Below are 17,437 nucleotides of genomic sequence, written 5' to 3'. Positions count from 1 at the left end.
CTCCAGACGCGCAGGCTCAGCGGCCGTGGCTCACGGGCCCAGCCGCTCTGCGGCATGCGGGATCCTCCCGGACCGGGGCACGAACCCGCGTCCCCTGCATCAGCAGGCGGACTCTCAACCACTGCGCCATCAGGGAAGCCCCGGGAAACTTTAGGGAGTTAAATTTTTTTAATCCTGTTGATGACGGGGAGGCTCAGTACATTTGATGGTAGGGGGTGTATGGGAAATCTCTGTACCTCCCTCTTGATTTGGTTGTAAACCTAAATGTGCTCTAAAAAAGTTTTTTTTTTAATCCTTATGGTATTATGTTTGGAAAAAAAAGTGGTTATCTTAACCGATTATCTAAAGTAGTAGTAGTAACAATAATAATAACCACCACCAGCTTTTTTTTTTTTTTTTTTTGCGGTACGCGGGCCTCTCACTGTTGTGGCCTCTCCCGTTGCAGAGCACAGGCTCCAGACTCTCAGGCTCAGCAGCCATGGCTCACGCGCGCAGCCGCTCCGCGGCATGTGGGATCTTCCCGGATCGGGGCACGAACCCTTGTCCTCTGCATCGGCAGGTGGACTCTCAACCACTGCGCCACCAGGGAAGCCCAGCTTTTTAAACATTTACTTCTGAGGAACAGGAAAAGCAGTCCATCAGTCTTTTGCTCTTGTGATACAGATTTTTTTCAAGATGTCATTTGCCCCTACCTGATTGAACAAATGCAGTTGTAAACTTTACTGCTGAACCAGCTGCTTGATAGAACACTGAAATCAGGGTTGAATGGGGCCCCCAAATGTTAACTGTTCTAAGGTATTACTTAGGGGCCAGTTAATCCCTCCTGTATCTAAGTTCAAAAGATAATATGAAGGTGTTGGCTTTTCTAACTTGTCTTGCTTTTATAGGACCAGGCCCTTAAATTAACACTCTTTAAACAAATGCATAATAAATTTTTGCCAAAGTACAACTATTTCATTCTCCTAACTACTCAAACATCTTTAAACAAATGTTTAAAAACTGAAACCAGGGTCTGTTCTTTGTCTAATATTATCTTCAGAGTCAATACATAGTCAATTCTCGAGTATTTTTCAGTTTCCCATCTTTGCTTTTGCCACTGGTTTACCCAGCCTTTACTTGACTGGCTCAGGGTTTTGGGGTGTTTTTTCCTCCCCTCATGATTCTGCAGTTTATTCTGTCCAGTGTCCTGTAATTAAATAATATACGTTGGATCTTCTCTTTGGCTTGCAGGCAGCTGCTCATCCCCACCCCCATGCCCTGTCCCCACTCATCCCACCCTCCTTCATACCCCATAACTGAAACTAGCTATTTATAAAGAATTTCTTAAGACCATGGCTGCCTGCCATACTGCTTCCCAGAAAGTGTCATTTCTGCCTTGTTTTTGTTATATACGTTCCTCAGATGTCCCCTTGCAAATCCCCTGGCCCAAAACTGTGCTTTGTTTTGGCTTGTTCAACTCATGCCAAATTGCTATATGTTACTAAAATGCTGCATAATGTGGTTTTTTTTCTTTAGAGTAAAAAGGCACTTTATGTCATATTATGGAAACATTTCAAACATTCTACTTATAGAAACAAAAGAGGAAAGACATACCTTGGTTCAAAAAGCAGCTAAAAATTTTGAAGGGGGTATAACTATTATGTGAAAGACATTATTCTATTTTGAGGGTTTTTTTTTTTTAATATTGGAAACTAATCCTAAAATTTTGCTCTGAAAGCACTTTATTTCTCCACACCCTCTCCAGCATTCATTTTGTTTGTTGTTTTTTTGTTTTCTTGTTTTTTTGTGGTACGCAGGCCTCTCCCGTTGCGGAGCACAGGCTCTGGACGCGCAGGCTCAGCGGCCATGGCTCACGGGCCCAGCCGCTCCACGGCATGCGGGATCTTCCCGGACCGGGGCACGAACCCATGTCCCCTGCATCAGCAGGCGGACTCTTAACCACTGCGCCACCAGGGAAGCCCAGAGATGATACTTTTTAATTCTAAACTATTTCTGATGATGAATAAGAATGACATTTCCTCTTTGCCATTAGATGAGCTACCTTTCATTTTTCAGAATGGTGGTTAAAATTAAGTTTTTACTTTTCTTGTATTAAAAAAAGAGCAAGTTGAAAACATTTATGTTGACAGAATATTGTTTTTGTCTCTTGTAACAAGGCATAACACTTAAGTAGAATTTTCATAATTATATGCATTTTTCTTTTTGTTGAAATGCAATTGGAAACCATGAATGTTAGTCCTAAGAAATAACACACGTCATCTTGTAAAAATTCAAAAATTAATTAAAATTTTTTCTCTAAATGCAACAGATATAAAGTAGTCTGTATCCATGTTTTCACACCTCTACTATAATTTCAAAGATGATGGTTTGCATAGTCTCCTTACTTTATGGCCATGCCTTATATGGACCACATAGGGAATCTTCCTTTTAGGAATTAAGGAAATAACTAAAAATAAGGAATAAACTTTATACACAAAAAACCCACCATAGCATTAGTTGTAGTAGTTGTAAAAATTGGAAACAGCCTAAGTGATAAATAATAGGGGTATATTTAGTAAACTATGCATGTCCACCCAACAGAGTATTTTATGTAGCCATTGAAATAACAAGAACGTTTATCATTGTACAGTGTGATCATAGTATGTAGAAGCAGAGAATCAAAAATTATGCTTAGCTGGGCTTCCCTGGTGGCGCAGTTGTTGAGAATCTGCCTGCTAATGCAGGGGATACGGGTTCGAGCCCTGGTCTGGGAGGATCCCACATGCTGCGGAGCAACTAGGCCCGTGAGCCACAACTACTGAGCCTGCGCGTCTGGAGCCTGTGCTCCGCAACAAGAGAGGCCACGATAGTGAGAGGCCCGCGCACCGCAATGAAGAGTGGCCCCCGCTTGCCACAACTAGAGAAAGACCTCGCACAGAAACAAAGACCCAACACAGCAAAAAAAATTAATTAATTAATAAACTCCTGCCCCCAACATCTTCTTTAAAAAAAAAAAAAATTATGCTTAGCTAAGAGACAGAGGAATACACCAGTATGGTAACAGTAGTCTCTCTGGTTGATGATATTATTGGTGATTTTCTTTTTTGGTTTCTTCTTCCTCCTTTTTAAAATTTCCTTATTTTCTGTAATGAACATATATCACTCTTTTAATAGGTAAAGAGATTTATTTTCTTTTTAATAAAAAATAAAAACCTTGGACTCAGGCTAGTTAAGAAAGATGTGACACAAAGGGTAAGCAGATGGCTCTGTAACCTCATCTCCTTCTGTTAATGGAGGTCCTTTGAGTACCTCTTGTGAGTTTTGTCATCGGGAAAGAGAGCTGTTATAGACTTCTCAGCCTGTGGTAACGGTTTTTGCACAGAGAATACAGTGCTAGCTGTATAATGAGATAGGCTGTTAACACCTGTGTGCCACCACCCTCCCACCACCACCTTTTTGAGAAAATGAAACAGGTTTAACCCCACCCATTTTAAACGTAAGGACTTCTTAGGTCCATGTATCGGATTATTTTCATTTCTACACGTTTCAAAGATAAAGACATTCTTTGAAAATGTTCAAATGTGAGCAGTCGTAACATGAATTCTATTTCAACGCCATTATTACTGTGTCCTTTGTTTTCTGAAAGGATGTAGCTGCTCACTCACTGAGTGTTTTGAACTCTTTTTTTTTTCCTTCCAGAATTCTGTGGATTTACATGTTTTCTTTTCTGGCATGTAATTATTTGTAAGATGACCATGGAGTTGCTGAATTTTAGTCAGTTTCCTAATGTGTTGGAAGCTATGATGTCAGCCCAGTAGCACAATTTATCAATTCAGCAAGGCACTGGGGGCGAATGCTCTCAGGTCTGTTTTCAAACACAAGGCCATTGCCCCGAGGTTGGCTTCTTAGGCAGCCATACACCACCACCACCCGCTGCTGCCACAGGAAAGCAGTGCTGGACCAGCGTCTGGTCTTCTGTTTGTGGCTACAGGAGTGCAGTCTCGTGAACGTGTGCAGAGTATGTCAGGTTTCCAGGGATCAGCCAGCCTACCGGGTTATCCATTGGTTTTAAGAACTGCAACTGTGCAACAGGCCCAGTAGCATTCAGTGATCTGGGCCGTCCTGCCCTCCACACAGACGTGAGTTTGGAGGCTGCAAAGGGAGGAAGATGGTCTCCAGGGTTAACTTGATAAAGCATCTTGAAATGCTCACATGCCCACAACGGTGAATACCTCTATGATCGTTAAGAGTCAGGCCCTCTCTATTTAGGGTCTCTTCCCCCTTCACGGTCTGGATAAGCTCTGCCCACCTCTGGGCAGCTCTAGCTTTCTAGTGTTGCAGGACAGTTCAGCTGTCTACATCATTCAAGCCATGTTCTTCCCGGCCTGGGTGGTCTGCCTTTAAGGGACAGGTATTGCTTGTCATTTATTGTGTTAACTTTCTTTTTTTCCACTCATTTGATGAGTGGAAAAGAGTAAAAGGAAGTTTGCTATTGTCCAAAATTATGAGCCTGTACCTATCTGATAGGTACTTTTTATAATCATTAGTACTCAGAAGAGCCTCCATCAGGTTGCGAGTGATTGGTTGTATTTGATATGAACGAATACTATAATTGTGTTTTAACATTGACCCAAAGCGGCAACGTACCCAAGTCTCTCGATAGGGCATAGTGCCTTATATTCAACATAATGTGTCCCCTGCTGCCCACCTTTTGGTATAGATGAAAACTAAATCAAGCTGGGTAATCTGCAGTCTTAACAACATGGCTGGTTATTTGCCTCCTCTTCCATTCATGTTCCTCCTAATGTCTCTGCCTAAGAACAGACCTTCTATTCACAGCTGCTGCTGTTCTTTCCCATGCATGCACCCTGCAGTCACTAACAGACACCTTAATAAATAGGCTCTTAATGAATGAACATGCCTGGGGAAGGCTGCCTGCCACACCTGCTTTGAGTGATATTTGTAGTGTGAGGATATTGCTACTTGGGAAAATTAATAGGTAATGAGAGCATTGATTGGGAAGATTATTCTCCTACCTTCGAGCAGTATGAAATAAATAGGATTGATTGTTTTGTCGTGAAGAAAAATGGATGGAAAACACAATGTTTTTGTTTTATTTTAACAATTGGTGGTTGGTGACATGCATTCATTTTGCGTATTACCCTCATGGCAACAGATACCTTCGCACAACAGCATGAAAATGCAGTATCTGGTGAAAGATAATACAGCTGACAGGACTGCTCTGAAGGCACATGAGGACAGCTGACCAGCATACAGTCAGGAGATGCTTCAAGACTAATAAGCTGTTGTCACCATGTTGTTGTGAATGTATCTCTCATTCCAAGATGCCATTCGCCTAGAAATATGTATTGTGTTTGACACATTTGTCTCACTAGTATGGTGCTTTGTTTGTCTTAAACCAAAAAAGAGGCTGATGATATTTTCATTACCCTTTCTATTTTACTCCTTTCTTTGAAGACTCCCGTGGGAGAAAGGAAAAATACTACTGCTAGAGATTCTGCAACAGACGTGGGCCACCGTGTTCCAGAAGTGTCAGCCTTTGAACTAGAGATTGTTCTGACCCTTTTCTCCTCTCAGTATTCCTTTTCTTGGTATTCTGCCTCTCGAATATGACCACCTTGATTTCAGACAAGAATTAACTTCGGCATTCATAGAAGAATGTCGGAGTATGCAGGCGTTTGGGTGCTATCAGATCCACAGGTCATCTCCTTGGTTATTTCTGTTCCTAGTAAAGTACAGTGGGAACATACTATTCTCAATAAACTATAAGTTATCAGGGAAAAGATCTTTGTGTTAGAGCATAATTGATTCAGAGAACTGCAGAACATTTTAATGTGAGAAACGTACATATATTTTTTTGACTCTAAGTTTTTCTTTTGCTGTGTGTAATAGAATCTTATGTCAATTGCTTCAGTTCTAAATGGGATGTCAGTGAAGCTTTGTGGCCCCCAAAAGAAGCGTATAAAATTTTTTTTTCAGTGTTAAGTAAAGGATAACATTCATATCTAGCAATGAATATGAAAATATATTTAAAATATATCTAAGATTGGGCTCTGCTCTGCAGTCAGCACAAGGGCAAGCAAAAAGCAAAGGATATGAGGGCCACAGGCCCTGCATCTTCAGGTCTTGGGGTTAATTGCAAGTAGGAGCCGTTATGTGCCTTGCATTTGAGCCTGGTCCAAGCCAGCCTCATCACGCCCTTGCTAAAAAATTGTCTTCCTTCCCTACCATTTAAGAAATACACATAGCTAATTTTTTTTTTTTCATATTGACAACCCTTAGGCGGACCCTTAATAATCCTAACCTTGGTTTTCATCCATGGTTTGAAAGAAAAATTAAAAATGGAAACTTAAAATTGAACGTAAGGCAAACCAAGGAAAATATTTTTCAAAGTTACTTCATATATTACTCTTTTTTGAAATCAGCTCACTTTCCAGACAAAAACATAGAGATGCTATGAAAGGAATCTGCTTGAGAAATCTAGGGGAAAAAATATATTTTATTAAATTTGGCAAGCGGGATTTCCACATTTTATGATGTATATACCTTGTTTTCTACAAGTTTAATGATTTATTTACTCTTTTAATTAAAATAATTAGGTACCAATTGATTTGTGGCTTTCTTAGAACTTCTGGAGTGAGATGCAGTGTTATGTTTTGCAAAGATTATTAAACTTCAAAGTCTTAATTCAGAAATTTTCCTTTGCGTCATCAGTAATATCTCATAGGTCTAATTTTTATTATGAAGTTGGCCTTCATTAAAGCTATTTAAAATTTGTTCCAGGGGCTCCCCTGGTGGCGCAGTGGTTGAGAGTCCGCCTGCCGATGCAGGGGACGCGGGTTCGTGCCCCGGTCCGGGAAGATCCCACGTGCCGCAGAGCGGCTGGTCCCATGAGCCCCGGCCGCTGAGCCTGCGCGTCCGGAGCCTGTGCTCCGCAACGCGAGAGGCCACAGCAGTAGGAGGCCCGCGTGCCGCAAAAAAAAAAAAAAAATTTCCAGATGGAGTGAGTTCCTCCAAATACATTAATCTTTCCTTAAAATACACTTTTGCTATTAACTTGTTTTTTAAAAAAACTAAGGAATGTCAAGGTATCTCACATTTCTATTTTTATTAATAAGAATATATAAGCCAACTATTTTTGTTTATTTGCTGAGTACGATGTGATTGTATTTAAACAACAAATACTTAGCTTTAATCATCAACTTGAGATTATTAACTGACTAAACAAAAGATAAGCTGAGAGAACTTCAGAGTTCACCCAAAAGGCAGAAATTACAAACTGATTTTTTTTTTTTTCTGGACAGGTTGAATGGTGCCAGGTAGTATCCTTATTCAATCATGAAATATAAGCTTTTTAAGTAAGCTTAATTGTATCTCCTCTGGAACTTTGTAAGTTGGACCCTACAGTTTGCCTGTTAACTCCAATGGTGATTATTTCCTTTTCACAGTGCTCCAGCTGAGGCTGCAACAAAGGAGGACGAGAGAACAACTAGTGGACCAGGGCATCATGCCACGTAAGATTGAAGTGTCACTGTCATTTCTAATGTGATGTAACAAAATGGGCATGTCTAAGAAGAAGCTGTTTCACACTCTACTTTCAGTGGTATCCATTTAATCCATATACAATTTATAAGGAAAAACCAGGCATCAGCATTGCTAACCTAACAGAATCATTTAGAATACATTTTGGAAACCAGATGCAACTTAAAAGATAGACACGAATTTTATATTATCAAAGAATACCTTTAAAGCTCTGTAATTAGACTAACATCAGTTCTTACTTCAAACTTCAGCATTACTTTTAGCTTTAAAATAACTGAAACAATCACTCTAGATAATGAATCCAATGATACTGGCAAAAGTAACATGATAAGTTAATTCAAAACCTGGTTCTACTTTAATTCAAATTAATTATCTTTGATGCTATAGTATAGTCTGTATAATTATGTATCTCAATTACAGGACTAATAAACATTCTATTTATAATTAATAAAATCTTTCTTGCCCAAGTACGGATATTTTCCCAAGTAGCTCTAGGCTTCATTCCTTCATTTTTGAGAGTCTGTTAATTTTAGAATATTTGTCCAAGTTGTCTTCTTTACCTTTAATCACCAAATTTGGAGGTGATTTTATATTTTAGAGGAGAAGAGTGGTGGTTTTGTGTCGGCTGTTAGCATTATTTGGGGATTTTTGTCTAAAAATTGATTTCTCCAAGAAGTAACTTATTTGGTTTAAGAAACTAGAAAGAAATTACAAAATGTTCTTATGCTTCCCAGTCTTCACAGTCACTGCTATTGCCTTTTTTTGGTTTGTGATAAGGAACGATTTTTCTCTGTGATAAGGAGATGTTTTTCCCTGTGAAAACTTTTTTTTCTGAACTACTATTAATTGAGTATCTACATATTTTAAATCTAGCATTGTGATAAAACCAGTTTATCAGAAGCTGGTTTGATAATCTGCCAGATTTCTTCACCACTGCATTCCTGATATGAATCAATCAAACAGGATCAAAGTGTGGTGCTTTAAATACCACTGTGAAGCCAGCTGTAGTCTGCTTTTAGGAGCTGGTCCCTGGCCAAACCTGTTTGGGCTGGGCTTCTGTGAGTCTTTGCAATGCTTTAAGTACCAGAATTGAAAAGAATGTTACCAAGAGCTGATTGGCCAATATTGGGAGGTGATAGCCCAGGTTAAGCCTAGTCCTGCATTCCATCCACATTCTCTGACTGCCCATAGTGATAAGTGCAGGGTGTAATCAGACAGCAGTGGACATACACACAGAAGATTTGGCAAAGATAATTGATAGAAATACTGTAGTATGTGATGTTTTAATAAACACTGCCTCCCTGCTCTCTGGGACTTTGGAATAATGTACTAGAAGTTAACATATTAAGGAATCACTTGTCTTTAGAGTGAGTTGCATTGTGGTATGGTAGAAAGAGCATGAACCTGCCAAATTCAGAATTCTAGATGTAAATCCCGCTTTGACCACCATCTAGCCGTATAACTTCAAGAATTCATTTAACCTCTTTGAGCCTTTCATCTGTTCTGGGGCTAATACCTATGTCACAAGGCTGTTGTGATGATGAGCAGCAATATAATTGTGATGGGCCACAGAGCATGGGGCTAAGTGTGTTGTGGGTTCTCAGTAAGTGGTAACTCTGATCTCTTAGACATGAACTGCAGAGTGTCCTCAAGTTCAAGGCTAGATCACTCCAACGTTAAATGCCCTGAGGACATGTGGGCTTTTCCCAGTAACTTGTAGGGCCATAAGAGCAAAGACCTGTTAAGGAACCATCAAACAGTTCCCTTGGTAATGGTAATTTGCCCCAACTATGGGCTGGAACTAGTCTGACCTGATATATGCATTGCCATTATGTATACAACTCTGTTGTGAATGTTAACTTGTTTTATTTGTGAAACACATAATTTTAATTCTGAAACATTTAAGATTTCAATTTTGCAGATCTCCCAAAGGAACTAGGAAATAAATGGAACTGTAGAGGCACACTAATCAGATTAAGAGAAAACATCACCATGATACGCTGTAACATTTGACTGAAGTATTAACTCCTCTATTTATACCATGGAAATGATTTCTTTTTCTCACAGCCCTGAAGAGCCCAGCGGCATTCCACGAGCAGATAAAAAGCTTGGAACGAGCCAGAGTAAGGAATTTCAGTTGAAAATATTCTGCTTCTCTCTTTTGTATTAAAGTACCTGTGGACAAGTAACAGTCTTACTCCTGCGTATATCAATAGAGAAAATATAGTGTATTTTCAGGATACATGGCATATAGAGTAATATATCCTGGGGTAGTTTTATCTTGGAGGTTTATAGAAAATACAGGACATTCAAATTTTGTTCTTTTAAAACTAGTAAACTAGTGTTGTACATAAAGGACAAATCACACTTTTTTCTTACTTTTGGAGCATAACAACAGTTTTTAGAATAATGATGGAGTAATTCTGCCATTTGTTACCTCTGCAGACAGATAGCCCAAGTGATGTACTGACACCGGATCCTTCCTTCGTTTCCCTCCTTGGTCTATGTTAGCAGTACATTTGACCAAGCGTGGGAGAATTTGGCTGAATGAGAAATATTGCCATATTCAGCTCTGTTTTATTCTTTGAAATGACTCCATCATAGTTGCACACTAAATTGGTGTTTATTATTTTTCTTTAAAAGTGCCATTATTCTTTTTGTTTTAGAGGAAACTTCTATCATGCAATATGAAAATAAGCATGTTCCAAAAATTCCTTAAGAATTTTCCCAGGATGCAATAATGATCCCTTAGAGTCTTATAAAATACAAAACCCATTTTAAAGCCTTATTGTTTAGAATTGAGTACAGTTCTGAATAAGAAAGTATGATTAAAGATAGGAATTCATCACAGAAAATACATTAGGATTTTTAGGAAATGTGTTATCTTAGATGGATTTTTACTTGACCTGAAGTGTAGATTTTATTGATTTTAGATATTTAAATGTTCAAATCCTCTGTTCAAAAGTCATCTTCAAAATTATGAGTCTTTTTGCCTTTTCCACGTTTTAAAATAAAAGTTTATAAAGTGCTTACTTTATACCAGCATACACTTCAAATCCCTGTACAACTTTGAAGGCTGCAATTTAAATCATGTATTGGATAATAGTTTTTCAAAGTACTAATTTCTACTCTTCCTCTCAAAATCATGATCAAAAGAGTATACAATTTATTTAAATAGAGTACCTTGAGAAAAAAATGTAAAACTACAATAAACCATAAACAATTTATGGTAAGAATTTTTCTCTCTCTCTCTTTTTTAAAGACCGAAAACTTTTTGAAGCACAAGATTCGGAGCCGACCAGATCGTTCTGAACTTGTCAGGATGCACATTTTAGAAGGTAAAAATTCTGTTTCTGCTGCTTTTGCTACATTTTCTCAAGAAAAGAAGTGAGAATTCCACCATTTCTGTTTATTCCCATTTTAATAACTTTTTACCCCACAGGCTGACATCCTCCAAACTGGATAGCAACATGAAGACCCAAAGCTAAAAATGTTATGTTAGATACATGGGGAAGGTTTGATTCTCCAAATAGCCAATTGATGGACTGACTCTTGCCCGCCAGCTGGGGGTGCTATAGGTATCTCTACCATACTGTTCTGGAAAAACATTTTTCGGTCCAGAGGATTTCTTCATCAGTGAGGGATGTGTGCCTGCTCATTAAGTCATAAGGGGTATGACAGCCACAAGTCTAACCCTAGATTTTCAACGACTCGGACCCTGTTAGGTCTACCTGGGGCAAGGCCCATACCTGACATTTTCTCTTTGTTGCTACTTAACCCACAACAATCCAGCTTGATCTGATCATTATCACAAAGTAGCTCCACCTGACCCACCAGATTTTCTCGATGACTGAGCCTCATCTCTTAGGAAGCTAGTAAGGACAGTTCCACTCCATCTTTGGTGAGACATGTGGCTCAGGCCGTGATGTTTTTCTCTCTAAAAACAGAGCATTCTCGAAATCTGGTATCTCCACCATTAAATTCCTGAGTTACATTTTCTTTCATTGTTTTGCTTTACTGACTAATTTGTGGACTAAGGAGCTTTGACCCTGTGATAGTCTTGAGAGTGTTAAACCCGGAGCAGAAACAGAAACTTCTCAAACATTTAGAGACAGTTATTAGGTAGGAGGAAGATTAGATTTGTGTTCTCTGGCCTAATGATAGAGTTAGTATTAGAATTAGGTTGATATGACAGAGTATTAGATTATAGCTCAGCATAAAGGTCAGTCAGATATGTCCAAAATAAAATCTTCAAGAAGTGATACGGTTGCCATTATTAGAGCTGTTAGTACACTGGCCTGCAAGCTGGACACCAGAGACCCAAGTGAGCCAGATGGATGCCCACCTTCATGGAGCTTACATTCTAGTGGCACAGACAGATGATGCACAGGCAAAACAAATAAATTACAGATTGTGAAAAGTGCTCTATAGGGAATAAACAGGCTGCTGTGATAGGGAATAAACACAGGCTGAAACCACATTAAGGATGTTGTAAAGAAGTTCCAACTATCAAGTTGGCCTCTATAACCCCAAGTAGTGTCTCTTCTAATCCAAATAATCTATGATTATGTAATCATCTTCATGTCTGGGATGGGAGGTGAGAGGTCTGTTCCCGTCTCTACTTTGGGTTGTGAACGTCTCAGAAGTCTCCTGGACTGAAAAAGCTTTTTCAGAACTCCAGTGGTAGGGTAGGAGCAGCTACCAGCTGTCAGGGATAAGTGAATCTTCAGAGAAGCAAATTTGCTGGTAAGTAACTTGGTAAATGGCTCCTTCTGTGCCTCAAAATATCTTGACGTATAAGGAACATTTTTGTAGGAATGATGCTGTCTGTTTCAACTTGCCTTCTAACTGTAACAGGCTTTATTAATATAATTAAAACTAAGGCAAATACATTTAACTATCAAAAGGAATCATATCTGCTTTTTCCAAAAAGAGACTACTCGGCATTTAAAAACCTAACTTTGTATATGAATGAACCATAAGTGATGTTTTTAGGACATCTCTTCTAAAGTAGAGACTTTTGAAGTAAGAAAGAATGTCTCATCTATAATTTCAAAAATACCTTAAAACCACCCCCAACTTATTATAACATTATCCCAATTTTGATTGAATTGGATGTTTGGCAGGCAAAAGTCTAAATTATTTCCTGAAGTTCAGCAGCCGAAACCCAGCCTCGGCCTCATGGAGATGTTGAAGCAATCAGACCAGGAACAGAAGCATACCAAAATGCCAGCCTCTAATTATTTACTTTTGGAATATTTTCTTCCCAAACATTCCTGATATCACTTGGATAATGTCAGTGGAAGAGAGGAAAAGGCAGAAGACTCTCCTGCCTAGATCTTAACAAAAGCTTTTAAACATCAACCTAAAAGTGGTTTGCACGATCTACTTCCCCCGACCTATCATCTTCCTGTGTGGCTAGAAGGGTTCTGTCTAATAAGATCGGGGCCAGAGTTGTTTATACAGGAAAATTATAAAAATGAGATGGGCATACGTGTTATTTTAACTTATAGAAACATGAATTTATTTGCCAGTATTCCAACTTAGGGGTAGGACCTTCACGTGCGGGGAAGGCTTTAACGAATGGAGCTCACATCTTTCTTGTATAAAGCATAGCCATTGTACATCATCTGCAATTTCCATTCACGGTGGAACAAAACTCAAAGACACTTGAAAAGCAATCTGAGTTTAAAAATCCTAGATTTTATCATTTTTCCCCAAGTCTTTTACCGTTATTAGTTGCCCTAAGTAATATGACAGTGATTTTTTTTTTAATGGCTTACCTTTATCAAGTCATTCCAAAGCATTTAACTCAGGTTTCCAAGAAATAATCATTTTATTTTTGAAGTTTATGATTTCCCCATAACATCTGGTTAAATTATGTATTGGCAATAGCAGTCACAATAGTGATGAGCTATTTTGTAGACAATCAAGATTGATACTTGGTAAGCACATAGCTTAACCAGTAGAAAGACAAGTGATCAGCTGTGCTGGAGGGTAGTTTATTGGCCCTTGGGGTCTCAGTGCTCTTTGGGCCTCAGCCAGGCCATCTAACCTACAGAATGAAGAACATCAGATAATCCTGACGTTACTTACAGGGAATTTCATTAAAAGACCGTATACTGAATGATTTAAGGGGCAAGCGACTTTCAACTCAGTATTGGGTTAACCTCTCATCATTATCTTTAATCAATCATAAACATTATTTAGAACAATGTAATAAAATGATGAGAGTTACCGGAAACACAAGTAATTGACAGAATTATGCAAATGAATGAGTTATGATATAGTATCACACCTGTTATACAACTTTATGCATATGTGGGTAGATGAGTTGATGCTTCTATATGACTATTAATTACTATGTAATTGAATGTCCCAAGGTTATGTGTTCAGAATAAACCCAAATTCTTAATTATGATGAAGGACTCTGGGATGCACATGGATTGATCTAAGGATGTGATTTGTAGCTCTTCCCACTGACTCCTGCAGAGAAGCTTATATCCTGAGATAACAGTTTCTTCCCTTCTACGAATTGACTTTCCAATGAAGCCAAATCTAAAACTGCAGACTTCTTGAGCCATGAACCACATCTCTCTTGTTCATCCTCTGTATCCCCCAATGCCTAATAAATATGAATTTGACTCTCCTACCATAAATGAGCAATAGCAGGAGCCCATTTTTGGCTTGAGTTCATATTAATTTGAGTCTGAGGACATCCATATTGTATAGATGGTATTAAGCTATCTAGGACTAAAAATGTAAATTGTATACAGGAGCATTCTTAGACAGTCATTGTCTCACCATAAATATGTTAGGAACACGTAAGTCTGTTTATACCAGTTTAAATTAGTTGGCCTGAAATAACATTGTGGAATAGAAATAGTAATTCAAGTAATGGTTAAAACTGTGTTTCCTGTTTTAGAAACATTTGCAGAGCCATCCCTGCAGGCTACTCAGATGAAGTTGAAAAGAGCTCGACTAGCTGATGATCTGAATGAAAAGATTGCTCAAAGACCTGGTCCTATGGAGCTGGTAGAGAAAAACATCCTTCCTGTAGACTCCAGTGTTAAGGAAGCAATTATAGGCAAGACTCTAAAATTTTACTGTTTTCTGGGAGAAAAAGAAACTTGGAAGTTTTAAATAAGAAAAATAAGTTTTAAATAAGAAAAATTTAATTTAAAAAGCCAGCACTAATCATGACTGTTGTTTTCTGGGTAAATTAGAAATTGATTAACATTTGCACTGATTCCCATTATTACTGTTAGTGTTATTATATTATGTATTACAAGACAAGCATCTCTTACCACAGAGATTCCTCTTGTTACATCTGAGGTTTAAGTCTGTCTTTTTTTTTTTTAATTAGGGTATAGTTGCTTTACAATGTTTAAGTCTTTAAGTTCTGATTTTGTTACCATGTTTTCTAAGTTAAACTTATTGTGTTATGTTTAGTTTCTGTTGTTTTAAGATTTTTACAGATTTTTCATTATTTTAGTTCAGTTTACTTCTAGGAAAGATAAAAATAGTTTGTTCAGTCTTAGTTCAGCAAGGTGAATAGCAGATGCATATAGATGTATTCATTAAGAATGGTAGAATCTGCCCATTTTATCCCAGTCTTACCATACTTAGTTACTAATGTTTACCATTTTTTTCTGGCATAAACTTCAGCAGAAAAAAATTGTTTTCCAGAATAATGCCACTTTTTCAGCAAGCAATTTTGAAAAGTTAATATCCTACTTAAAAAACTATTATAGTTTCCATTAATCATGGGGACTTCATATTTTGCATTAGTATGAATTTAAATCTTAGGTAGTCTGTAGTCAGTAATTCTAAATAGTACAGTTCACTATGATTCCATTCAATTCCAAAGAAATGGGCCCCAAAAGGTAAGATGTCAGTACAGCAGGGCTGCTCTGTGAAGTGGGACTTATCAACAGATACCCAGTCAGAGCCCCATTTTGCCTTATAATGTTTTTTAACAGTTGGATTCCAAATGTTGGATCCAAGTTGGATCCAAACAAGGTCCACACATTGCCTTTAGCTGATGTATCTCTTAAGTCAATCTCCTGGGTGGGTCTTCCTCCTTTCTTTCCTTACTTTTTATTTGTTGATGAACAGGCTTTTATCCTGTAGCATTTCCACATTACTAGATTTTTCTGAATGCATTTGCATCCCTAGGTGTCATTAAAAACTTTCTTGTCTCCTGGACTTCCTATAACTAGTATTTGGATCCAGAAACTTGATCTGATTCAGGTTGGGTTTTTTCCCCCAAGTATTCATCTTAGATAGTGGTGTGTTCTTCCATGGGGAAGTACATTATGTTCAATTTTGTTTTTAACCAGCTTCTTAAGTCCTTATAATGAATAATATTTCTCCTTTTTCATTTTAACCTTGGTATTCCAAGGCCAAGATAAATTAAGAATCATTTCTTTCTTTAGGTGTTGGGAAGGAGGACTATCCCCAAACTCAGGGCGATTTCTCATTTGACGAAGACAGCAGTGATGCTTTGTCTCCAGACCAGCCAGCCAGCCAGGAGTCGCAGGGGTCAGCCGCGTCCCCAAGTGAGCCAAAAGTTAGTGAATCGCCATCTCCTGTGACTACAAACACTCCAGCCCAGGTATCACCTTTCTTGTTTTTACCCCTCAACAGAGGAGGTGCCTTGTTTTTAGCATATCAGCGTAATATGTTTTCACCAGGGGAGAAGTCTGAAAGTGAAGAAGAATATAGGTTTGTCACGTGGAATCGAACTACTAACATTTTCAATAGACTCTTACGTTATTTCTGTTCTATATACATATTTTTATTTTACAGTTTTATAACTCACTTAAAAATTTTTTCATATAACTTTCTTTTGAGATGTAACTCACATATCATAAAATCCATCCTTTTTCTAACCATCTTAACCACTTTAAGTGTACAGTTCTGTAGTGGTACATATATTCACATTGTTGTGCAACAGATCTCCAGAACGTTTTTGTCTTACAAAACTGAAACTTAAACCCATTAAACAACAACTGCCCATTCCCCCAGGCCTGCTAACCACCATTCTACTTCTGTCTCGATGAATTTGACTACTTTGAATATCTCATATAAATGGAATCATACAGTATTTGTCTTTGTGACTGGCTTATATCATTTAACAATGTCCTCAAGGTTCATTCATGTTGTAGCATGTGACAGGGTTTCCTTCAGTTTTAAGACTGAATAATATTCCATTTTATGGATATTCCACATTTTATTTATCCATTCATCAGTGGACATTGGGTTGCTTCCATCTCTTGGCTATTGTGAATAATGATGAGTACATGAATGTGGAAATATCTCTTCGAGACCCTGCTTTTAGTGCTTTTGGGCATATATCCAGAAATGGGATTGTTGGATCATATGGTAGTTCTATTTTTAATTTTTAAGGAACCTCCATACTGACTGCAACATTTCACGCTCCCACCAACAGCACACAAGTGTTCCTGTTTCTCCACATCTTCACCAACACCTGTTAATTTCTATTCTTTTGATAGTAGCTATTCTAGTGGTGCAAAGTGATCTCACTGTGTTTTTTTTTAATTGTAGTTAATTTACAATGTTGTGTTAGTTTCAAGTGCACAGCAAAATGATTCAGTTATACATATAAATATATATGTGTGTATATATACTTAAATTTTTTTTTTCAGATTCTTTTCCATTGTAGTATTACAAGACATTGAGTATGTTCACCTGTGGTTTTGATTTGCATTTCTGTAATCATTAGTGATGTTGAGCATTTTTTCATATGCTTGTTGGCCATTTGTATATCATTTTTGGAGAAATGTCTATTCAGATCTTTTGCCCTCTTTAAAATCAGGTCATTTGTTTTTCTGTTGAGTTCTTTATATGTTCTAGATATTAACTAACCCCT

General features: G+C 38.0%; 1 protein-coding gene across 1 annotated transcript in view; it reads left to right on the top strand.

Moving 5' to 3' along the window:
• MRTFB (myocardin related transcription factor B) overlaps positions 1-17,437 on the top strand; it is a 138,091-nt gene that overhangs the window by 71,383 nt on the left and 49,271 nt on the right. The window contains exons 2-6 of the mRNA XM_007466962.1: positions 7,449-7,514; positions 9,610-9,665; positions 10,805-10,880; positions 14,468-14,629; positions 15,981-16,159. Coding sequence (XP_007467024.1) covers positions 7,449-7,514; positions 9,610-9,665; positions 10,805-10,880; positions 14,468-14,629; positions 15,981-16,159 — 539 coding nt within the window. The remainder of the gene's footprint in view (positions 1-7,448; positions 7,515-9,609; positions 9,666-10,804; positions 10,881-14,467; positions 14,630-15,980; positions 16,160-17,437) is intronic.

This window comes from Lipotes vexillifer, unplaced genomic scaffold (genome assembly GCF_000442215.2).
Source record: "Lipotes vexillifer unplaced genomic scaffold, Lipotes_vexillifer_v1.1 scaffold232, whole genome shotgun sequence".
Taxonomy (NCBI): Eukaryota; Metazoa; Chordata; class Mammalia; order Artiodactyla; family Lipotidae; genus Lipotes; species Lipotes vexillifer.
Note: the sequence above shows the minus strand (reverse complement) of the source record. Positions and strands in the feature narration are given on the sequence as shown.